At 44.5% G+C, this 25,049-nt stretch overlaps 1 protein-coding gene across 1 annotated transcript in view; it reads right to left on the bottom strand.

The window, feature by feature from the left end:
- zbtb45 (zinc finger and BTB domain containing 45) overlaps positions 1 to 25,043 on the bottom strand; it is a 27,448-nt gene extending 2,405 nt beyond the window's left edge. The window contains exons 1-4 of the mRNA XM_037690606.1: positions 23,741 to 25,043; positions 23,260 to 23,394; positions 18,346 to 18,483; positions 4,806 to 5,079 (exon numbers count right to left, since the gene is read on the bottom strand). Coding sequence (XP_037546534.1) covers positions 4,806 to 5,079; positions 18,346 to 18,483; positions 23,260 to 23,394; positions 23,741 to 24,811 — 1,618 coding nt within the window. The 5' untranslated portion in view covers positions 24,812 to 25,043. The remainder of the gene's footprint in view (positions 1 to 4,805; positions 5,080 to 18,345; positions 18,484 to 23,259; positions 23,395 to 23,740) is intronic.
- Positions 25,044 to 25,049: the final 6 nt, after the last annotated feature.

Genomic DNA, 25,049 nt, shown 5'->3' on the forward strand with positions numbered 1-25,049 from the left:
AGTAAGTCAGTAAGTAAGTAAGTAAGTAAGTAAGTCAGTAAGTAAGTCAGTAAGTCAGTAAGTAAGTAAGTAAGTAAGTCAGTAAGTAAGTAAGTAAGTAAGTAAGTCAGTAAGTAAGTAAGTAAGTCAGTAAGTCAGTAAGTAAGTAAGTCAGTAAGTAAGTCAGTAAGTCAGTAAGTAAGTAAGTAAGTAAGTCAGTAAGTCAGTAAGTCAGTAAGTCAGTCAGTAAGTCAGTAAGTCAGTCAGTCAGTCAGTCAGTCAGTCAGTCAGTCAGTCAGTCAGTCAGTAAGTCAGTCAGTCAGTCAGTAAATCCATCCATCCATCCATCCATCCATCCATCCATCCATCCTTACCTGCTTCTTCCTTTTCGGGTCGCTGGTGCCCATGTCCAGCCGTCACAGAGGCAGTGTACACCCCGGACAGATCGCAAGTCCTTTTCAACCAGCAGGTCAGCGGACGCGCACGGCCGGTGACAGGTGTCCATCACAATTTTATATCATGCATTCTTATTTCGTTGTGCTATGATTCTAAAACTGCATCATGGAAGCCCGAGCCCACATGAGCAATTATTGCACAATGTGCCAGCAATCTCTTCACAGTCTGATCAACTGCTGCGCTCTTCTTTCCTTCTTCATCCTCTCAACATATAAACTTAAGACTCCTCCTCTACAAGTAGATCAACACAATTTTATACCATGCAGTATGATTCGTGAAACCACATCAAAACCACACACACGCGCACACAAACACACACACTGGCCCGCCAGGCCAAATCGCGCCAGGTCGGCTCCGATTCGGGTAAGAGATTACTGCTCTACCTCTGCAGGACAGAGGCCTTTATAGGTCAAAATAGGTAATATGATTAATCTGCATTATGTAATATTAATGCATTCATCTTTTTAGATTAATCGCATGCATTAACGTTGACACCCCTATTATTAAGTAAAAGTTAAACTGAGAAACACCTTTACTACAAAGTCAAGCAAACAAATAATTGTGTTTAGGGTGCCTATCTTGTTAAATTTTGAAGAAATACACAGCGAGTCCTCCCGTGCACGCGCCTATTTCCACGTATCGGCTTTTGAAATGCAGCTGATTTGACCATTAAAGTGCATTTATTAAGGAAAAGTTAAACACCTTTGTTATAATTTCGAGCAAATAAATAATTGTTTTTAAGTGTTAATCTTGGCAGCACGGTGGAACAACTGGTAGAGCTGCTGCCTCTCAGCGAACAGGTCCTTGGTTCCAACCCCAGTCCAGGGGCCTTTCTGGGTGGAGTTTGCATGTTCTCTCCGTGCTGCGTGGGTTTTCTCCGGGTGCTCCGGTTTCCTCCCACAGACCAAAAACATGCATGTTAGGCTGATTGGTAACTCTAAATTGTCCCTAGGTGTGAGTGACAGAGTGAATGGTTGTTTGTCTCTATGTGTCCCTGTGATGGACTGGAGACCTGTCCAGGGTGTCCCCCGCCCCTCGCACAGTGATTGCTGGACATGGGCACCGGCGACCCCCGTGACCCAAAATGGAATAAACGGGTAAAGATAATGGATGGATGGATGGATGGATGGATGCTAATCTTGTTAAGTTCTTGTTAAAGTCCTCCCGTGCACGCTCCTGCGGCCGCCATTTGGCAGCCAATCGATTTTTGGCACAACACCGGCCACATTTCTTGGTTCGGACCACATTTCCAGGTTTTTAGATGTGATGCGTAACAAACGTGACGCGTCAGTGGTCACATAATAGATGCAACGTATTTATGGATTTTTCCACTTTATTAGTCATATTTGGACTAATGCAACTTATAGGGCGGAGCGACGTGTACAGCGGAAAATATGGTATGTATTTTTCTGCATTGATAGTGCCTTTCCAGATGTGTAAGCTACCCATATCATAGGCACTAATGCACCCCCATACCGTCAGAGAGGCAGGCTTTTGAACCTTGCACTGACAACAGGATGGATGGTCCTATTCTTATGCGACTTCTATTTTTGGACGTGTTCCTGAGCACATGCAGTGATGTCCATAACAAAATGAGACCTGCTTTAATGCTGCGGGACCTGAGGCCAGAATATCACAAACGTCCACAGGGATGAAAGCAAATAAAAATCTTTAGAATTTATTTTTGAACACCTAGAGGTTACCCGAGCATAATTCCCACCTCTTCCCTGCAACAGCACACATCTGAGAGCTTACTCCTGTGTATCGTCACTCCCAAAAGTTTGTATGTAAAAAGGAGTAAAATGTGTGCATGCCCCGAGTCAGCACACAGTATGGTGTTAAGAAGACTTCAACCGACACCTTTCAGAACCAGTTCTTCCCCTTCTTCATTCTTTTCAGAGCTTTACAGACTTCACCTGCACAAACCTTTCCCACTTCCTGGTCCACAGTTTCTATGACCTCTACTCTTCTTTCTCTTTCATGCTCTTCATTCATTAGCTCCTCAAAGTACTCCTTTCATCTTCCCGTCACACTCTCCTCACTTGTTAAGCGCTTTGGTAACAGTTGATGTTTTAAATGTGCTTTATAAATAAATTTGACTTGTTAGAACATTACCATTCCCATCTTTAACAAGCCTAACCTGCTGCACATCCTTTCAAGCCTGATCCCTCTGTCTTGCCAATCAGTACAAGTCCTTCTCACCCTCTTTAGTGTCCAGCCTCCCATACAACTCATCATACTACATCTTCTTTGCCTTAGGCCCTATTTAGACGGACACGATGGGGGGAAACGTAGGTTTTTTCGTATGTTAATTAGAAGAAAAGATTTGTGTTGACACGGTTGGATTTTGTATTCACATGCATTCGGAGGATTCCCCCCCGCCCTCCCAAATCCGCTGTAATTACCATGCCAGGTCATTAGATGGCGCTGTGAATTTTGTACCTTCACCTAATGCGCATGCTGCTGCCTCGGCACGCTCCTTTCCTCTGGACTAAAAGCTCAGCTAACAACAAGTTAACAACAAGTTGAAGCTGGATTCTGGATAAGAGCCGACAGATTTGACACCAAGCGGGACCGCTTCGTCCAACAGCTCCACACCGGTCGCTGAGTGGACCAGAACCGAGTCGACGATGTCGGACTTTACTCCGTGATAATCAATAGCTGATTTACAGCAGGTAAATCAATGTTCTTAATAATGTTAGTTTGTGTTTACTTTGATCACACAACAACCAGCTGAGTTTTTATTTTTTCCTGAAAGAAGAAGGAGCTGTCCTCCACCAGGCGGACCGGTTCTGAACGAGGCTCGGCCCAGGTGCAGGAGGACATCGGAGAGAGATGTTGATGAACTATTTATTTAAAATCCCCTCAGTTCTTTAATTCAATCTATTCAATGTTTTAAGCTGCATTAATCAAAGGAGTGACAGCCTGAACGAGCCAGATGAACAACATGGGACCAGAACATCCAGGATGAAAACAAGAGTCCAGTTCATTCATGCAGTTTACTGTTAACGTGTTTTAATAGTGTGTACAGTTTAATTATCAGTGTTTGTGTGACATACAGTTTGTGGTGTTGAATAAATAAATAAAATTCAAATCTGATGTCTTCATTTTCAACTTTAATAACACGCTACATGTTTAGCATCATTTTAAATTTGAATTACATAATGTCCAGATAGCTTCATTTAGCTCAGAGCTTCATTATATCTCACACTAACATAAATACTGTTTATTATTAATAAACTGTTATAGTGCAGCGAGATGTGCACGTCTGCCTCAACAGGCTCGTTCTATAAACAGCGACATTAGAACTGGATCAGACTGTGTCTCTTCCAACACAGATGTTGGTCACAGCACCTGGAATCTGACGTAGATTAACTACAAGATTAAAAATATATTCCATCAGTCGAGGTTCTGAAAGCAGTGTGTCCGCCGCCATGTTGATAGAAATACAGCGTCTGTCCGCGTGCGCGCATGTGGTTTAACACAAAGCCTCAGCGGGAGATGTTTCCATTATCAGCGGGGGGTCAGAGAAAAACCTCCACTCTGGAAGGTGGGTTCAGAAACATCTGGATTCAAAGAGGGGGGTCACTGGTGTCGTGTAGATGATCAGCAGAACCGCAGAGAGAAAGGAGCGGATGCACTAAAATACACGCCGTGTAAACGGCCCCTACCTGCAGAGCGACGAGGTATGAAGTCGTCTTCTCATTTAAAAACATGGAGACAAATGTCCAGTTTAGGGTGATTGATTTGCTGTGGGTTCTTCTTTATAAATAAACTGAATTGAAATGAACTGGATGTATAGAAGGCAACACGGTGGTGAAACTGGTAGAGCTACTGCCTCTAAGCGAGCAGGTCCCCAGTTCACATCCCGGTCCAGGGGCCTTTCTGGGTGGAGTTTGCATGTTCTCTCCATGCATGCGTGGGTTTTCTCCGGGTACTCCGGTTTCCTCCCACAGTCCAAAAACATGCATGTTAGACTGATTGGTAACTCTAAATTGTCCCTAGGTGTGAGTGAGAGAGTGAATGGTTGTTTGTCTCGTTTGTCTCTATGTGTCCCTGTGATGGACTTGCGACCCGTCCAGGGTGTACCCCACCCCTCGCACAGTGATTGCTGGACATGGGCACTGGCGACCCCGGTGACCCAAAATGGAAGAAGCGGGTAAAAGAAAATGGATGGATGGATGATGAGTAGCCCAACGCATGTTCTACTGTTTAACAGATCCAGGAAATGTCTCCAAGAACGAGTGCCATGACCTCGGGTGAAAATTCTAGTGCAACTCAAAACTACATTTTTTTCCAAACTTATTTTTATTGTATTATATTTTCCAACCATTGTACAGTGACTTAATTACCGTGTGTAGTGAACTTACCGGAGTGGATAAACATGTGCTTGCTGTAATTCTTCCTGGAACGTAAAGATTTGCCACAGTGGGTGCAGTCAAATGAGGTCTCAGATCCCTGGGAGGAGGGAGAGGGCCCAGCAGAACAGGAGGGTGTGGAAGAAGGTGGGGCGGGGGTCATTGGTGCTGGGGGCGGAGCCTGCTGACTGGGCTCTGTTCCTGCCATGTTGTCAATCCCTCCCATGGGTCCTCCCACATAAAATGGAGCAGGCTGCGAGTGGCTTACTGGGTACTGGAACAGAAGCTATGGAAGACAAAAATAGATTATGACAGGATTAATATATACCATCCCAGTTTCTGGATATTTACTGAAAACTTAAACACTTTTCTGCTGAGTTGACAGCAGATGTCTTTATGTAGATCTCCAAGATGGTCCTCCATGTGAAGGCTAAAAGTAGCACCTCAATGAGCTGGGACTGGTAGAAAACTAGTTGGTAACTAAAAACTACAAGAAAATATCTAAAAAAGTTAAATCTGGTCCTCTGGACAATCAAAAAACAAAACAAAACAAACAAACAAAACAAAAAAAAGTAGAAACGTTTTGTCGTTCATCCGAAAGACTTCCTCAGTCTGAGGTGCTGTATTCAGCTCTGTCTTATAAATAGCACCTTCTCAGAGTGGATTAACCAGTTCTATTTCGTATAGGCTTCGCTCTTTAAGAGCTGTCGCTGGTGGGTTTATCCCGTCATGCAAAGTATAGCACTGAAAAAATTTGTCCACGCCCACCTGTTGTGAGGGCCCCACCCAGTCCGTATAAATTACGTTAAGAGTGGGTAATCGGCTCCCATTTTTCTTCAGCAAATGTATAGCACTGAGCTTCAACAACGATGTCCAGCACCAACGTCATCCGCTTGTGCCTGTCCTGCAAGACCGGCTACATGCTGAGTTTCGACCGGCACGACATCTGCGAAGGATGCCTGGGTCCCCGCCATGCTGACCTCGCCTCCTCCTGCCACCTCTGTGACCTCCTCCCCCCGGAGGAGAGGCAGAGGCGAGCAGCCTTGTTCAAGGCTAACGTCGAGGAGTGCCTCTCCGTGGCGGGAGACTGTTCGCTGGGCGACGCCATTGATTTTTTCAATGCCGGCTCTCGGAGCAAATCGGATGGTTCCTCCAGGACAGGCGATGTCAGCAGCAGCCCCGCTGCTCACTCCCTCCTGGAGAGCGTGGTGTCGGGACAAGGGGGGCCGAGCGGATGCTCATCCCCCCTGGGCCTTTCCGCATCAGCGACCACACAGCTCCCAGCCGTCGGTGCCCTCCTCTCTGAGCTGCCCGGCATAATTCAGGAGGCGGCTGACACGAATGGACTTTCCGTCCCTTTCCTCCCCCCACCCAGATCAGATAATCTAGCGGGAAGGTTTGGCTCCACCCCGGCTCGCCGTCCTTATCCCATCTGGCCTCGTTTCCCAGCAGTGACGTCCTACTGGAACGAGGCTGCAGTCGGACCTGGTAGACTGAGAGCGCCGGTTTCGAAGCGGCACCACATGGCCAAGGGCGCGCGCACCTCCCCTCAGCACACGGCAGCACAGATGTGAGCCCGCAGCCTGAGCGTGGCACAGAGGTGCCTTCAGGGCCCTTTCGAGAAAGCCTCACCTTGGGTCGCTCGAAGCACGCCTTCGCAGCACATGACAGCGGTAGAGGCTGTAAATTGGTTGACGTCCGTAAAAAACATGACGCAGCACGGAGACGCGCGTCTGCTCCCCAAACGTTACACGGAGCGGCAGCGAGTGTGCGCTCTAGACAGATGGATGAACCGCCTTATCAGCAGGGGATATACGCTGCAGTTCGCAGCTCAACCCCTCCCGCTTGGAGGAATTTTAGAGACAGTTCTGTCATGCCCAGAACAGATCTCGTTTCTTCATGCAGAGGTTCAGGAAATTCTGGTGAAAAATGTAATTTCCAGGAATCCAGAAGGAGAGGAAAACACAGGGTTCTACTCTCGTTACTTCCTGGTCCCAAAACGGACTGGAGGGATGAGACCCATCTTGGATTTGTCAATTTTCAACATATCAATCATGGAGAGACAATTTCACATGTTGACAACCAGACAATTGTTAGACAACATTCAGCAAAACAACTGGTTTACCTCCATCGATCTGAAAGACGCCTACTTCCACATCCCGATCATTCCAAAGCACAGAAAGTTCTTGTGCTTCTCCTTTCAAGGGAACCAGTATCAGTACAACAGACTCCCGTTTGGGTATTACTTCGCGCTATGCACATTTTCAAAATGTGTGGAGGCGGCTCTGCAGCCGTTACACAGTGCAGGGATTAGAATTCTGTTTTATCTGGACGATCTGTTGCTGCTGACCCATTCCAGACAAGAGACAGCAGCGCAAACTCTGACGCTGATGTCACACCTGCAAAATCTCGGCTTCACCATAAACTGGAAAAAGAGTTCAGTTCTCCTGGCACAGACGATTGTTTATTTGGGAGTGGAGCTAAACTCGGTCACTATGAGGGCTCGCTTATCTCAGACGAGAACTGAAGCTCTAAAGGACCAGCTCTGCCACGTGAAACCAGGCAGAGTTGTAACAGCTGTTTCTGTCATGAAGTTGTTAGGAACAATGTCGTCAGCTCACACGGTGATCCCGTTGGGATTACTCCACATGCGACGTCTCCAGAGGTGGTTCGCTCGTTTGCGTGTGGATTTGGTGAGGCAGAAGAGACGGTGTGCCCCCCCTCCGTGAGAAGCGACCTGAGACACTGGGGAAATCCTCTTGTTTTGTCGGAGGGAGTTTCCGTCAGCAGACCTACGTCACACGTGTCAGTCTTCACAGACGCGTCTCTGTCAGGTTGGGGAGGCACATGCATGTCTCGAGCTGTGGGGGCGCTGTGGCCACCCCACACAGCAGCTCATATAAATGTTTTGGAGTGTCGCACGGTTTTGAATGTGATTCAACACTTTGCCTGTGTGCTGTGGAATCAACATGTGTTGATTCACACAGACAACAAGGTGACTGCTGCATACATAAACCAGCAGGGGTTGTGTGCGCTCAGCCCAAATGTTACACATTGCGAGACAGCTGCTGTGTTGGGCACACCAAAATCTGCTCTCTATCAGAGCAGTGTACATCCCCGGTGTTCTGAACAGGGGGGTGGATGTGATATCCAGGGGCGGTCCGTGTCACGGGGACTGGACCCTCCATCCAGAGCTGATGGCTCAGACGTGGCAAAAATTTGGCAAAGTGGTCGTGGACCTGTTTGCAACACGAGAGAATGCTCAGTGTCAACTATGGTTCTCACTGAGCCCGCAAGACGAACCACCGCTAGGGGTAGACACGTTTGCTCACAGCCCGTGGCCCAAAATGCTTCTTTACGCATTTCCCCCACTCCTTCTGATATCACGGTTTCTGAACAGAGTTCAGGAGGAGGAACTAACAGCTCTCCAGGTGGCTCCCGAGCGCGTGAACGCCCCATGGTTCCTAGTTCTACGACGCCTGTAATCGGGGCGCCTGTGGAAACTGCCGTGGAGGGAGGATGCTCTCCTCCAGGCAGGAGGAGTGATCAGGAGTTAACCAGAAATAGGCCAGCACCTTTGGGTCTGGCCGCTGAACAGATCTGTTTAGAGAGGATGGGTCTCTCTCAAGAGGTAGTGTGCACGATCCAGGATTCACGTGCTACATCTACCACAGCGCTGTACACATCAAAGTGGACAGCTTTTCAGTGCTGGTGTACGGAGAAAGGTGTAGAGGCCACCTCATGTCCACTAGGTGGCGTGCTGTCCTTTCTGCAGCAGCTGATGGACAAACGTACGCTGCAGCCATCTCTTCTTGTCACGAAGGTTTCGGGGACAGAACAGCTTTTAATCATACGCTGATGAAGCGTTGTTTTAAAAGTGTACAGAGACGCAGGCCTGTTTCACGCCCACTTGCTCCACAGTGGGATTTAATGCTGGTTCCGCAAGCCCTAATCAAAGCTCCGTTCGAGCCACTGAATCAGGTTCCAATTAAATTCTTGTCTCTTAAAACAGCCCTGCTGCTGGCTTTAACATCCGCTAAGAGGGTGAGTGATTTATCTGCCCTCTCCGTCACTCCATCGTGTCTCAGAATTCAGGCTGATGGCAGCTCAGCTGATCTGAGGCCTAATCCAGCATTTATGCCTAAAAACATCACAAGCTCTTATAAATCAAGAGCAATATCGTTGGAGGGATTTTTCCCTCCTCCTCACAATCAGAAGAAGAAGCATCTTTCCATCTTCTCTGCCCTGTACGTGCGTTGACGTGTTACGTAACATGCACAGCGGCATTGCGTCAGACTCAACTTTTGTTTGTGCACTATAGAGATGCATCTGCAGGTCGCCCGTTATCCACCCAGTGCCTGTCACACTGGCTGCGTGAGGCCATTTCTGAAGCCTACAGAGCATCAGATTTAAAGCCTCCTGACAACCTCAGGGTGCACTCGACCAGAGGTATCGCATCTTCGACTGCTTTGCATAATGGTATGTCAATGCAGGATATTTGCACTGCGGCCGCGTGGTCAACACCCTGTTCATTTATTCGCTTTTATTTACGTGATGTGACGGCTCGTTCCATGACACATTCTGTCCTTAGTGCCTTAACAGAATGAATATTATTGTTTCATGGAATCTCGTTTAAACTCACAGCTGACTGCATGCATTTACAGTGTGAGATGTTATCAGTCACAGGTTGTGACCATTGTTCTTGTTCTATTGTCACTAATCTGTTCATGACTTCTGTCATCAATCAGTTTATTTGATTAATTATCAGTTTACTTATTATTAATCTGTTCATATTGAAGAGCCGTGGATCTGCTCTGTCCACGGCCTTTTTCAGCCTCTCCTCTTTTCTGTTGAAAACCTTTCTGGGGCGTTCATGCACTCGGGAACGCGTAAATTACACAGTGCATGTCTGTGCATGATGCGCGTAATTACACAATGCGTATTTATGCACATGGAAAGCTGAGTGACAAGATGTTTTTTGGGCAAGCGGGCGCTTCTTATGGTGTTCGAATGGACCCAGTGAGGTGGAGACTACATCTGCTTCGCCCTTAACCCACCAGCGACAGCTCTTAAAGGGCGAAGCCTATACAAAATAGAACGTTGGTTACGTACTGTAACCCCAGATTCTATGAGTATAGGCGTAGCCCTTTAAGTTTCGGGCCTCACTGGCTCCTAAAAGGCTGATGAAAAAGCTATTTGGGAGCCGATTACCCGCTCTTAACGTAATTTATACGGACCGGGTGGGGCCCACACAACAGGTGGTCGTGGACTAATTTTTTCAGTGCGATGCTTTGCATGATGAGATAAAACCACCAGCGACAGCTCTTAAAGGGCTACGCCTATACTCATAGAATCTGGGGTTACAGTACGTAACCAACGTTTTGCTGCTGACAACCATAACCAGCTGCTCATATGATCAAGGAGGACCATCAGCCTAACAAAGAGTGACTGCTGGCCAAAGGTCACTCATTCAGGGATGAAGATGTTCACATCCTGGATAGAGAGGAATGATGGTTTAAGAGAGGAGTAAAGGAGGCCACCTTTCTGCAGACATCTCAGGATGAGAGAAAGGCACAGAACCTGACCGAACCAGAACCATCACACTGCAGAGTGGTAAATCCCAGCTGACTTCAGAGCCAGTGGCCGGACCTTCGTCCCTCCAACCAATGATAGGTGAACTTTGAGGAAAAATCAGCCTCTCAGTCACCGGAGCATCTCAGGCCTTGCTGGTATCAGTTTAAGCAGCTGTTGGAAACATGTTCTGGCATCTCATCCTGGTAGGACAAGAGACTTTTGATGCCTTTCTGGTGACCCTACATGACAATAATCTTATCAGACAAACTACCGCTCACCTTAGACACAATTTTTAACTACTTCACAAACAGAACCCGTCCAAAACCTGCCTTTTAAGTTTCCTCATCAATTAGACCTTTAATGCAAGGCTACCTATTATTCAGTTAACTTTTGTTATGCATAATTTTCATCACATATATAACAGATTATTATTTTTATAATAAAATACATAAAATCAACTGAATTTGTGATTATTTTGGCATATCTGTGTGTATTAACTGATTTGATGCCCTTTAAACACGAGAAAATAACTCACATTTCAGTTTACATTAATTTGGGGTTAACTAGACTGATTTTTCCTCTCCAAGAGAGGTGGTGCCCACACTACGAGGTTATTTGCATAATAAATGCATATCTTATGAGCCCAACTCATGACTGATTATTAACTATATATATCCAGCTCCATATCACCCTACACAATGCTGTGATTGCTAGTATCACTCAGCCCTCTGTGAACAGTAAACAGCCATCAGGTGCTAATGATCCATTGTTAGGCTGATGGTCCTTCTTGAGCATGTGATCAGCTGGTTTTGGTTGTCAGCAGCAAAACTGGTTGATCCACTCTGAGAAGGTGCTATTTAAGAGACTGAGCTGAAAACAGCACCTCAGACTGAGGAAGTCCTCAGAATGAGAGACGAAACGTTTCTACATTTTTGTTTGTTTGTTTTGCTTTGTTTTGTTTTTTTGAATGTCCAGAGGACCAGTTTTAACTTTTTTAGATTTTTCTACCTGGATTATTGAGCAGCATCAAGGATACAAAAAAAAATCCTAATTTTCAGGTGCATTTTTACTAAATCCTCAGTGTTTGCAAATGACCTGCAGGCTCAATGTTTGTTTGCAAGACAATGTTTAATTAGTTATTTTTATGGCCCGTTATTGTTTGCACGCTTTGCAAAACTGCAGTCTTGGCCATGTACATTATTGTTTTATCCACTTCTGCCCACATCATATTTGTCACAGTCCATTTTGTAACCATTTTTGCAGCCACCCCCACATTTATGACTTATTCTGCAGCAGAACACTTAAGAAATGAAGACAAGACAGATTTGGCCCAGTTTAGACATGGACAATTGGACTGAGTGTTTTCAGTAGGAGAACAGTTTCAGTCTCAAAGAGCTCTAATGTTCAAGGAGAAGGCTGGAGATGCCTACAGCACAATTCAGGTGGGTTTGACACTCGTTACAACTCTTGACTATTTTGAGAGAAAAGTTGTTGCACAAATTGTCTGAACATGTTCACACCTCAGCTGACAGGGCTGCAGGCCTCTGCAGACCAAACCGAATTGTTGAGACCCACTGCAAATATCCCAAGGTATGTTGTCATCTTTCTTTGTTAAATCAGGTCTCTCTTGTAAATGAGTCCTCGAGGCTCAATGGGATTTACCTGTAGAAATAAAGGTTGATCGATTCTGGAAACCTCCGTGAACGCCGTTCATGAACTAGTTGTAGCCCAGGGATGCAACACCAAAATTCGGTGAGTATGAAAGAAAACTACCACAGTACAAACTGTCAAATTATCAAACTATTGGAAATAAAAATCATCTGGCTGCTATGGAGCAAAAAATGGTGCTAGGGTTTTAAATTTGCTCTTTCATTAAATTTAACACGTTTAAAAAAATGTAAACATAAGAACAGGACAAAAACTTCAGGTGAGATCTGCTCCTTATTAAAATAGTTCACCTTTTTGATTTTATTTATAACAACACACTTATTCAATGGCATTTGATAGACCATGTGGTGGAATTTCAAGTTAGCTTTGAAGAGACAGTGTCTGCCTCAGCACTCTCTCAGAATCACTTTTGAGATTCTAACTTGTTCCTTTAGAGGCAAATAATCTAAATATATTGGAAGCCCCAGTCAGCGTGTGGCCTCACCTCTGTTGAAACATCCCTCAAAAAAGATCTTTCAGCAAAGAACAAAAAAGTTGGCTGTGAAAGAAATGTTAGCCAGAGAATACAGTAGTCCCTCGTAAAAAGGACCATCTAAACTTGAAACCTTATGGTTATAGTAGGAAGAGTCATTTCAACTGACCAATCAGAGAAGGGACAGAAGATAAATGGAGCATTTTAGACAGAAGAATCAGGAAGTGCTACAAAAAGGGGTTTGATTAACCCATATAATAAACCCATACACTGCCAGGTCAAAAAAAAAGTCTCCACCTGGATTTAACTGATCAAACAGGTCCGAGCCTCCTGTTGGATCATCACTGCACGGACGATTGTGTTTCAGCTGCAACAAGTTCTTTAACTCCAACTGGTGCAATGAGCTGCTTCTCATTTCTTCAACACCATGATGAAAGACTCACGGCGTGGTCGTGGAAAAGATGTCAGTCTGTTTGAGAAGGGTCAAATCATCGGCATCAAGCAGAGGAAACATCTCAGGAGATTGTAGAAACAACTAAAACTGGGTTAAGAACTGTCCAACACATTATTAAAAACTGGAAGGACAGTGGGGACCCATCGTCTTCCAGGAAGAAATGTGGCCGGAAATAAATCCCGAATGATCGTGATCAGTGATCATTTAAACGTTTGGTGAAATCAAATGGAAGAAAAACCTCAGCAGCACTCAGGGCTGTGGTTCATAGAGACAGGAAGAACATTTCCACATGCACAATGTGAAGGGAACTCAAGGGACTGGGACTGAACAGCTGTGGAGCCTTAAGAAAACCACTAACCAGTAAGCTAACTGGAAAAAAGTCTTCAGTTTGTTAGGGAGCATAAAGATTGGACTGTGGAGCAATGGAAGAAGGTCATGTGGTCTGATGAGTCCAGACTGACCCTGTTCCAGAGTGATGGTGCATCAGGGTCAGAAGAGAGGCAGGTGAAGTGATGCACCATCATGACCAGTGTCTCGTCATCAGTGAAAGATCTTAGTGAAAAATTAATGCAACACTGGATGAAACAGATCTTGTCATGTTGCAGAAGTTTATCGAAACAATGACACAGAGAATGAATGCCATAAAGCTAAAGACAGTCCAACCAATTATTAGTGCGACCTTTTTTTTTTTTTGGTGGCAACTTTTTTTTTGGCCAGGCAGTGTATAAAACTCTTATTTACAAGCTCTAAGTATAAAAAACACCAAAGGGCAGTCGATATTTGGCTCTAATCCTATTTGTGGTACTGTATATATTATGTGTACTCTTGAATGAAACCAGCATAATGAGCTACAACAACACTTCATTTCCCTTTGGGATTAATAAAGTAGTTTTGAATTGAACTGAAATGAATGGTATGGTGCTCAGCTTTTGTCTTACCTGCTTCATTTTTTAAATATAGCAGTCAGCATCAACTGCATGTATCACTGCTCTGCATTTCAGCTGGTCATAATGGGAATGGGAGATTTAGCGTGTTTGTGACAGGCTTTTAGTCCAAGATGTTTTGGCATGACTGGATCCTCCACTTTAAATAGAATACACACTGTATGTTATCTATTTAAATAATCTGTCTTTTATGTCATAAACTGTGTGACAAACTCTTAGATTTCCTATTAAAACAAGAAAGTGTGACCACATGCATGCTTCTTTACAGACAGTTAATGTCCACATTTTGGATCTACTTAATTTGTCTTTAATGAATGGTTATGTACCACAGAGCTTAAAGGTTGCTGTAATTAAACCTTCACTTAAAAAGTCTGATCTTGATTCAGAAATCCTGGCCAACTATAGACCTATATCTAATCTAACTTTCATCTCAAAAATTCTAGAGAAAATAGTTGCAGGTCAGTTGCATGAACATCTACAAAGAAATAATCTGTTTGAAGAGTTTCAGTCAGGGTTTAGAGCTCATCATAGCACAGAAACAGCACTAGTAAAAGTCACTAATGATATTCTCATGGCCTCTGACAATGGACTTGTGTCTCTACTGGTCCTGTTAGACCTCAGTGCTGCATTTGATACAGTTGATCACAATATTTTACTACAGAGGCTTGAATATGATGCTGGGATTACAGGAACAGCTCTAAAATGGTTTAAATCATATCTATCTGATAGATTCCAGTTTGTAAATGTAAATAATAAATCTTCTTCATACACCAAAGTTAGTCATGGAGTTCCTCAGGGCTCAGTGCTTGGGACAATACTCTTTACTTTATATATGCTTCCATTAGGTAAAGTTATTAAACAGCATGGGATAAATTTCCATTGTTCTGCTGATGACACATAATTATATTTGTCCATTAAACCCAATTAATCCAATCAGCTACTTAGACTACAAGCATGTCTTAAAGACATAAAAACCTGGATGACCCTTAATTTTCTCCTGTTGAACAGACAAGACTGAGGTTTTGGTTTTTGGACCTGAGCACCTTAGGAATGAATGTTTCAGTCTTTCTCCCTCCTTAGATGCATTAATCTGTCCTCCAGCTCTAATGTTAAAAATCTTGGTGTTATTTTTGATCAGGACATGTCTTTTATCCCCCACATTAAAAACGTTACTAGAACCTCCTTCTTCCACCTGCGTAATATCACTAACATTAGAAACATCTGATCTAAAGATGATGCAGAAAAACTGGTCCATGCATTTGTCACGTCTAGACTGGACTATAGCAATGGTTTATTATCTGGGTGTCCAAATACTTCTTTAAAACGTCTTCAGTTGATCCAAAATGCTGCTGCCAGAGTCTTAACTGGAGTTACTGGGAGAGATCATATCTCTCCAGTTTTAGCTTCTCTCCATTGGCTCCCTGTCAAATCCAGAATAGAATTCAAAATCTTACTTCTAACCTACAAAGCTCTCAACAGCCTAGCTCCATCTTATATTACAGATCTTATTGTTCCATATTTTACTAACAGAGCACTTCACTCTCAGACTGCAGGTTTACTTGTGGTTCCTAGAATTTACAAAAACAGAATGGGAGGAAGATCTTTCAGTTCTCAGGCTCCTCTCTTGTGGAACCAACTTCCAGTTTCTGTCCGTGAGGCTGACACATTATCCAGTTTGAAGACTGGGATTAAGACTTTCCTTTTTGATAAATCCTATAGTTAGGGTCGGCTTGGGTTTCCTGAGCTGTCCCTTAGTCATGCTGCTATAGGCTTAGACTGCTGGAGGACAAACTGACCACACTTTTCACTCTGCTACTGTCTTTACTTACTCTGCTCAACCTGGTTTGTATTTGTAATTATTTTTTCTGTCCTTAACATGTGGTTTTGTCTTTCAGGTACACCTGGACCTATACCTGGACTTGGACCTATACCTGGACCTATACCTGGACCTATATCTGGACTTGGACCTATACCTGGACCTATACCTGGACCTATATCTGGACCTATATCTGGACCTATACCTGGACCTATATCTGGACCTATACCTGGACCTATATCTGGACCTGGACCTATATCTGGACCTGGACCTATACCTGGACCTATATCTGGACCTGGACCTATATCTGGACCTGGACCTATATCTGGACCTGGACCTATATCTGGACCTACAGCTGGACCTGGACCTACCATTCTGTGTTCGTCTGTCTCTCCTTCCTGTCTTCTCAAACCAGCCGGTCAAAGCAGATGGTCTCTTGTCCTGAGCTGGTTCTGCTGGAGGTTTCTTCCTGTTAAAGGGAGTTTTTCTTTCCACTGTCTCCACTGTGCTTGCTCAGGATGGGAGACTGCAACGAAGCCAAGATTCAACTTGTCTGATGGATTCCTCAGATAGAGAACTTTACTAATTGGCTTTTATGTGAATGTTTCTGTAAAGTTCCAGAGACAACTTGTTGTGATTTGGAGCTTTATAAATAAACTGAATTGAACTGAATTAATTTTGTTGGGGAGCAGCTTTGCATCCAGCAATGCCAGCAAACTGAATAAACTAATAAAAGGAAGCTGACTTTGTTGTCGGCTACAGACGACCATTTTGAAGTATTGCTGGAGAAAAGAATGCTGAATAAACTGCTGCCCAGCCCAGAACATCCTCTCCTCCTCACACCAGATAGACGAGGAGCAGCACGTCTAACATGCTGCTCAAGCTCAGCTGTCACAGCAACTAATAGAGAAAATCACACACAACATGTCTGTCACATCAAATTCTAATTATTGCTTCCTCCATTTGAGCACATTAAAAATCATTCTTGAACACATACTTTTCCCCCATTTTTAAAATATACGTATTTCAATATAATGTTATTGATTTACTGTATAAGTTGCACAATTTTACTCCATTATTATATAGTTGTCAATCAATGTTTTGTACTGTTTCTTAATTATCTTTAAATAATTTTTGTCTGTTGCTGCAACAAAACCATTCCCAGGGAGGCACTAATAAAATACATCCATCTACCAACACCATCACTCTCTCCCACCAGTAATGATTCTCTCTGACCAGTCAGCAGTTTGCAATGTTTCCATGTCTCTAAATAGCAGAGTGGCTCTCAAACTGTGTGGTGAACACTCCCCAGGGTGCATTATGTCACGTCAGGAGAGGGTGCACAACTATTTCTATTTTATATTTCAGTCTTAAAATAGGTGCAGGTGGAACAAGCATTCGGTGTGACTCAGACTTGTTTGTTATACAAGCTGTATTTTCATGGCGTTTAAATGCAGCGGGCAGTGCACGAGTGAGTCCACCGTCTCTGGTCTACCACTGGGGATGAAAGTAACAGCTGAGAAAGTTTATCTGTGTAATGGAGGGAAAGAAATGTTTCAGTTGGTGGAGGTTTCACCTTAAATCTGGGATGACCCGTCAGAGCCATTAAAGGTGGGGGTGGGTAAACGCTACATTTGCTGCTGGATCTATCCCAGACATCACTGCAGCACCCTGTGCAAACAGCTGCCTTAGAGCATGGGCCAGTGTGTAGATGTGGATGGAAAGGAAAATGGGTAACACGTCAAAAACAATGCAACGAAACACTGAAACACTGATGGCTGGAACAGATAACTGTAGCAAACACAACAACAGCTTTAACAGTCAGCTTGACAGTTTTTGAGCTAAGGTTCAGTGTGAAAGTAGCTGAGAGTCATTTCTAACACATCCTCCAAGTGCTAACAGATGGCACCAGATCTGGTGATATTTTGGGCTGCGACACAACGTTGTTGTCAAGATTTGACCAGAGACGATACAATTCCATCATTTTTCAATATAACTAAATCTTCATTAAAATTCTGGCATGAAATGTGAAGAGCAATAAGAAGTTCTTGAAGAAGTGCTGGGCCTTAAATCGTCTTGTTCAGGACTATTCAACAAATCTGCTCAGGGGCAGAATTGTTTTTGAAAGCCAGCAGCTCGGGGCCGGACACCCAGCAATTAAAGTCATTATGGAAATAAACCAGTTTACAATGAGCTGTTACTTTTTAAATGTGGTTATTTTATTGCACTGAATCATAAATGCAATAAACAGAACCCAAAACCCAGAACCAAAAAAACAACTTTTTTAAAATGAAGCGGGCCGGACTGAAGATACCCGCGGGCAGGAAATGGCCCGCAGGCCTCCAGTTGAATAGCCCTGCTCTCGTTTCTCAAAAGCTGATGGAGCAGTTTATTTTTTATTGTTCTAGCAAAATACCAGTACAATTTCTGGTTGTTCCTTATTTTAAATCACCAGTTCAAAGGAGCAAGTGGTTCACCATTGTTTTCTGCTGAAACAAAGTAGATGACGAGCTTTTGCTCCCAGTAACAGCACTTCTTACTGTTGTTGAGCTCAGGGTTTCTTTTGTTCTTCATGAAGGGTGTGTGACGTGAAAATGTGGAACGCACACACACAAAGCATTTACCTGGCTGTTGATGGACTGGGAGGTGGGAGGTGGAGTCATGGGCTTGTTGACCCTTCCTCTGGGATTAAAAGCCATGGCTTGAGGTTCACTCTGAGGCCAAAAGCTCTCAGAAAACACCCCTTGCTCATCGTAGAATTCCTGAAAGCCACACAAAAACCACACACGTACATGAAGACAACACTGGCAACACTTCTGCTGCTACTTGTATTTTGGCTTCTGCATCAGTTAAAACAAATAAATTAATTTGAACTGAATTAAACAGGTGGTGCAGTTGGTAGAGCTGCCGCCTCTCAGTAAACAGGTCCCTGGTTCAAATCCCAGTTGGGTATCTTTCTGGGTGGAGTTTGCATGTTCTCTCCGTGCATGTGTGGGTTTTCTCCGGGTGCTCCAGTTTCCTCCCACAGACTAAAAACATGCATGTTAGACTCATGGTAACTCTGAATTGTCCAGAGGTGAGAGAGAGAATGTTTGTCTCATTGTGTCCCTGTGATGGACTGGAGACCTGTCCAGGTGCCCACCGCCCCTCACACAGTGACTACTGGACATGGGCACCAGTGACCCCCGTGACCCAAAATGGAATAAGCGGGTAAAGATAATGGATGGATGGATGGGACTCAGACATAATGTGGTTCTGTTTCCATTGATCCACTTGGCCAGGACACAAACATGTAAATCAGGAGACTGAAACTTTTATACAAATCTTCCATGTCTGCCTTTTTTTTTAAGTTTCTTTATTTTTTTGCTGCCATACAGTCCCTTTGCACAGAGTCAGACCTCCTAGAGGTGTTTGATGCACTCTTCCTCTCCTTCCTCTTCCTCAACAAAATCCTCACCGTCTATCTCAGACTCCATTTTTCTCCTTCATCTGTGTCGTCACAATCCTCTGAGAGGTTCGGACTCTGTGGTTCCGTCCTTCTCTGGGTCAGCAGCTGTCGTCCTCACGTTCATAAGTCACCTCATTGTTTTGACACAAACACACTAAAACTGACTAAACACACTAAGCTACACCATAACTTTACAATCCAAGCACGCTAACTCACTTCCTGGTCTGCTGCCTTCATACATCTCCTCCTACATGTCTCTGTGTGAGTGCAGCTACAGCGTGCGCTCTCAGGACATCATTACCTGCAGTGTTCCCTCAGTGAGGACTGAACTAGACAAAAGGACCTTCTCCTACTCCGCTCCTGTTTCCTGGAACATCTTGTAAAAAGACCTGAAGCTCTCGACCTTTGACCTCTCTAAGTGTCTTTAAGAATCTGTTGGACTCCTGGCAGGGACCGATGCAGACATGTTCCTGTTTTTAGTTTTATACATTCACCTTAGAATCTAGCTGTTTTGTTACTCTTTTAGCATCTTATTTGTAAATAATAAATATATAAAAATAATCTGTTTGCCTTTTTATAACTGTTTATTGTTGTTGCTGTTGTCCATTGTTGTCATCTTTCTTTGTTAAATCAGGTCTCTCTTGTAAATGAGTCCTGGAGGCTCAATGGGATTTACCTGTAGAAATAAAGGTTGAATGAATAAATATCACTAATCTCTCAAACCTCATGACTCACTTCCACTCTCACTGCAGTTTTATCGCACCAAACTCCATTCAGCTTCCACTTCTTTTTCTTCCTGTAGATTTTATTTACGTTTGACAAATAACTTTGAGCCTCGGTCAGAAAGGAGGGGAGAGCTTGTTTATGTGTTCGGCGGGGGTAGGAGGTGAGTGGAGGGTGATGGGGGTGTTTTGTTCCTGAGACTGCCCGTCTTTGCCGCAGCCTCTCGCTCCAACGCACTTCACATACGACGATGGTTTTCAGAAAAGGATGTGGCATGGATTATTTACCAGAACTCTGGTTTTACTTGGCCCAACAACACTTTTTAAAACTGTGTAGTTTAAAGTCTTCATTTTAGACATAAATTAAAATGGTGTCTCTGAGATGCTCTTTCCCGCTAGAGTGACTTGAATCAGTCAAGTAACCGACGCCCCGGGGCGTTGATTGACTTGGGAAGAAATACATTTTTTGTCAGTCATTGTAAGCAGCATCGGACACTTGAGTAGGTGACGACATCTCCGCCCGCCTCCTGTTATTGAGAAGATCACATCTTCATTTCATAATAGACGGATGCATAAACTTCTAATTTGAGTCTACAAAAACCGTACCACCCATGAAGCCAGCATCTCACTGGGGACTGGCTCTAGCTAGAGACTCAAAATTGTGGAAACTGCTCTGGAGTCAGATGTATTGATGTTCTTTTTGAAAACCATTCATGCTACAACCTTAGTACTAGAAAGGATAGGAACCATGCCATTCTTTGTCTCTCCTTCCTGTCCTCTCAAAGGTCAAAGCAGATGGTCTCTTGTCCTGATCCTGGTTCTGCTGGAGGTTTCTTCCTGTTAAAAGGGGTTTTTCCTTTCCACTGTCTCCTTTGTGCTTGCTCAGGATGGGAGACTGTGACGAAGTGAAGATTCAATGCAATATGCTGGCGTCCGTAGATGGATAACTTTTATTAATGAGCTTTTTTGAATATATATGAATGTTTCTGTTCAGTGCCCTGAGACAACTTGGCACTACATAAATAAACTGAATTGAATTCAATTGAACCATTCAGCCTACAGTTCAAAAGAATGCTTCTCTAATGGTATGGAGGTGCATTAGCGCCTATGGCATTGGCAGTTCACACATCTGGAAATGACCAAACAATGCAGTAAAATGGATACAGTCTTTAGAACAACTCCCACCCAGTAAACCATTTTTCCCTGAGGGAAGTCCTTCGATTTTAAGCATTTTTTTTGGTAAACCACATACTGCATACGTTACAACAGCATGGCTTTAAAGTAGAAGAGTCTAGGTGTTGAAGCGGTCCGGCTGCAGTCCGGACCGCTCATCAAAAAAAACCATAAAACATCTGAAGCACCATTACACAAAAAATCCTGGCAAAGATCCCAGTCTGCTGAACAGCTAAAATACTAGATGAGACAAGCGGGGGACAGCACTGGCCTCCAGAACCTCCAGAGTTTTCCTCAGTTCCAACATGTTTCAAGACTTACTGGTAATAAAAGAAGAAGGGTGGAATCACAGGGGACAACAGGGCTCCGTTGATGTGTTGCTACCAGAAAACTATAAACTTCAATTTCAAAAATATGGAGCATCCTTTTAGTTTCAAAATGCCACTGTCTTACTGTGTTCCTTTGTGAATAAAACAGATGAATGAAATTTCCAATTTATTGTATTCCAATTTTATTTGCATTTTCCAGTTATCTTAATTTTTTGGGAAAAACTGGGTTATATTTGTAAAGGTCTAACTTATGACTATTTGACTATTTAAAAATAAAAACATGCCACAATGCATTTGTTTTATAATCACACCCTTTAATTTTCATTCTTTCATTCAACCTTTATTTAGACGGTAAGTCCCATTGAGCCTCGAGGACTCGTTGACAACAGAGACCTGATTTAACTAAGAGTGACGACAACAGCAACAACAACAGACAGGTATAAAAAGTCATACAATTGTTTGTTTGTTTACAAATAGGACGGCTAAATAAGTAAGAAACGCAGCCAGATTGTAGGGCGAACGAATGATTGGTGCTGCGCTGCGACTGCAGCGGTCTTTAACGCAAAGGCTGAAAATATAAAGGAAGTGGCATGAGCTCAACTCAAAGAACAGCTATTGTTTAGAGTCACGTGATACATTTATATATTAAAAAGATGCAGCAGAGCAGCCGGAGCACCACAAGGAAGAACAAACTCAAGCAGCCTTGACTGGTTACTGCCTGTGAGCCACAAAGATGGTGAACCCTTCACAACAACTGCTGTGTTTCACCTTTAGTACAAAACATTCATTTACTCCTCATGGGTAAAAGTGTCACAACAAACACGGTCACATCAGGTCCTCAGCTCTACAGAAGTTTGCAAACAGAGTCCTCTGCTCACACCTGAGCAGCACACCAGCAAAATATGACTTTAGATGGAACGTGGCCAGTTTAGAACAGAAATAACATCCGTTGCATATTCATTCAATTTGTTTGTGTGATGCAAGAAAAACAAAGACGCTCAGACAGATGGAAAAAGTCTTAAACTAGAGTGAAAGAAAAGCCAGTTCTACAACATAGACACTAAACTGTATACACCGGTAGATCGTTTTTAGAGAATGGAGCGTAAGGAGTAAAGATTAAAATAACATTCGGTGTTTTGGTATAAACCATTTATTCCACATTATTTCTTATTATATCTTTGATGTTATTACTGTTTTTCTTATACATTTTATTGTTGGATGTAACTGGGACCCTGTGTACATAATTTCGCTCCACCACATGTACCACATGAGGTGCGAATGACAAAGAATCTCTGACTCTGACTATTTCATGTGTTGTAAAGATAAATAAAATCTACCCTAAGACGGAGGATTTAATGACTCAAAAAGTGGATTTATTCATAATTGCCCACAGTTTGCATTTTGCAGTGTTCTTTGCTGCCTAAAGGAGGCACATTTTTAAACATTTCAAATCCTGTTCTAATGTGCAGAGCTTTGGAGAAAGCTGAGCAGCAAAGCTGAATGTGTGAGTCTGCAGCAGATGCTCCTTGTGTAGTCTGCAGCGTAGAGCCGGCTGCCGCATAACCCTGCTCCACCGTGTTTCCCTCTCCACTTACTTCAGGACTTGTGACACAATTGCTCATTAGAATCCAAATGCAAGCAGAGCTTTGAAAAAATAATGTTTAGTAGAAGTTTTATCTCCTCAACATTCACATTGCTTCACACAGCGTCTTTCTCCATGGAGCAGTTGTTAAATTATTAAAATATTCAATAAGCGTGGGCTTCAGTGATTCAGTAGAATGTCACATTTATAAACTAGATTTATTTTTGGTTAATTATAGCTCAGGTTCGTTCAAGGCTCTGCATGTGGCCTGTAAATGAATGTACCTGTCCGAAGCTGGCCAAGGAGTCCTGGGGGCCCTGCTGCTGTTGATCTCGTCTTCCATCCTCCAGTGAATAGACGGTCCCATCTGTGTCCTGTACCCCCTCGTCTTTCACCACCACTCCCTCGCCTCCAAGCACCTGAAATAAGAAAAGTCCACGTCAGTTTTAGGTGGTAAAAAACAAATCCAGCATGCAACTGAAGTCACAGCAAGCAGTCGTTAACCCAGCAACAGTCCATTCAGGAGGTTCCAATCGCAGCCATGACCTACAGTTAATATGCAGAAGTCCATAGATCATCAACAGGGATGGGGCTGCTGAAGATGAGACGACAGATTCAATTTTGCAAAGTGCAGAAACATCTCAGCAATATACGCCAATGCAGTGTGAGAAGAGGGAAAAGCATATAAAGACAGAAATGGAAAATGTTGCAGCTCTGCATGCCTGAAAGCTGTAACCATAGCAACCCTTCCCCTTATCCCCCTACCTGGAGTCTGAGCGGCTGCCTCTGCTTGCGGCTGTGGCTCGCCCCCCTGTCTCTGTCTCCATCTCTTCCTCGCTCTCTCCCGTCCAAGTCCTCCTCCTCGCTGTATCGGTCTATCCCTACGAGGTCATCAGAGAGGTCAGTCGTGTTGCCACGGAGGCTGTCCCTGCCGATGCTATCCACACTGGCCACACCGGAGTTGCAGCCCGCGGACAGGTTCCCTGCGTTACTAGTGCTGGCGCCGTTGGCCGTGTGGGCCAGGAGGTCTCGGAGCTTGTACCTTACATCCTGAGTACAGCTGGAGCTCTGCTTCATGAGGATTGAACCGGGCCCTGCTCCCATCCCATCACCGCCACTGCACATGGAGCCGGGCCCCATGTCGCCAAGCGCCATCAGACTTACAGTGCTGTTTTGATCCATAGGGCCTGGGCCGCTCTCGCTGGCACCCCCCAACCCCCCTCCCATGTTGCCACCACCACATTCAGCCATGAAATTAGAGAAGTTTGCGTAACCTCCACCGCCGCCAGCACTACTGACTGAGCAGCTTCCACTGCTGCCACTCTCTCTACCTTTGCCTATGGCACGTTCCTCTTGTTTAGGGAGAACCCCTCCAAGCATCCCCCCTCCTGCTCCAGCCCCTGCAGCTGCTGCAGCAGCTGCTGCAGCAGCTGCACTTGCTGCCCCTGCCGCCGCCTTCCTCTGAGAGATGATCTGGGTACACTCATCAATGACCGTCTTGATCTGCAAGATGCTGGCAGCTGTGAGGATGCAGAGGGCCTGAGACTGCAGCACGACCAGTGAGCCGCTGTACATGAAATCCACAAGCTGCTTCACGGTTTCAGCAGGCACCAGAGGCGGCACAGATATTTCAGAGTGACCCAGCAGCAGTTTGTCCTGGAAGAAGGGGCTGCCAGCCGCCAGGACGCAGGCGTGGGCACGCAGCGAGGCGTCATGGATCCGCACGGTCACATCACAGAAGAGGCCCTCGCGCCGTTGGGTGCGCAGGGCTTCAAGAACTGACTGGCTGGAATTGTGCAGATGGATGTAATGCACGGTTTCTGTGCCGGAAACCATGGCAGGAGGGGGCGAATCACTGGGGATGGGGTGGGGGTGGGGGAGGGGAGCAAGGTGCCTGGGGTTTTGCGTCAGCTTGAGGTATAAGGTGGACTGGCAGAGAAACGGATAGAGTGCATGGGCCACAAAGTGGGCTGTGGCTCAGTCCGTCATGAGTTGGATGAAAGCTTCAGAGCTGCTTGTCTGCAGGCGCTCAGGTCACTGGTGCAGGTGCTCAGTCACTGGTGCAGGTGCTCAG

The sequence above is a fragment of the Nematolebias whitei genome, chromosome 16 (genome assembly GCF_014905685.2).
Source record: "Nematolebias whitei isolate Nwh7 chromosome 16, NemWhi1, whole genome shotgun sequence".
NCBI classification, from domain to species: domain Eukaryota; kingdom Metazoa; phylum Chordata; class Actinopteri; order Cyprinodontiformes; family Rivulidae; genus Nematolebias; species Nematolebias whitei.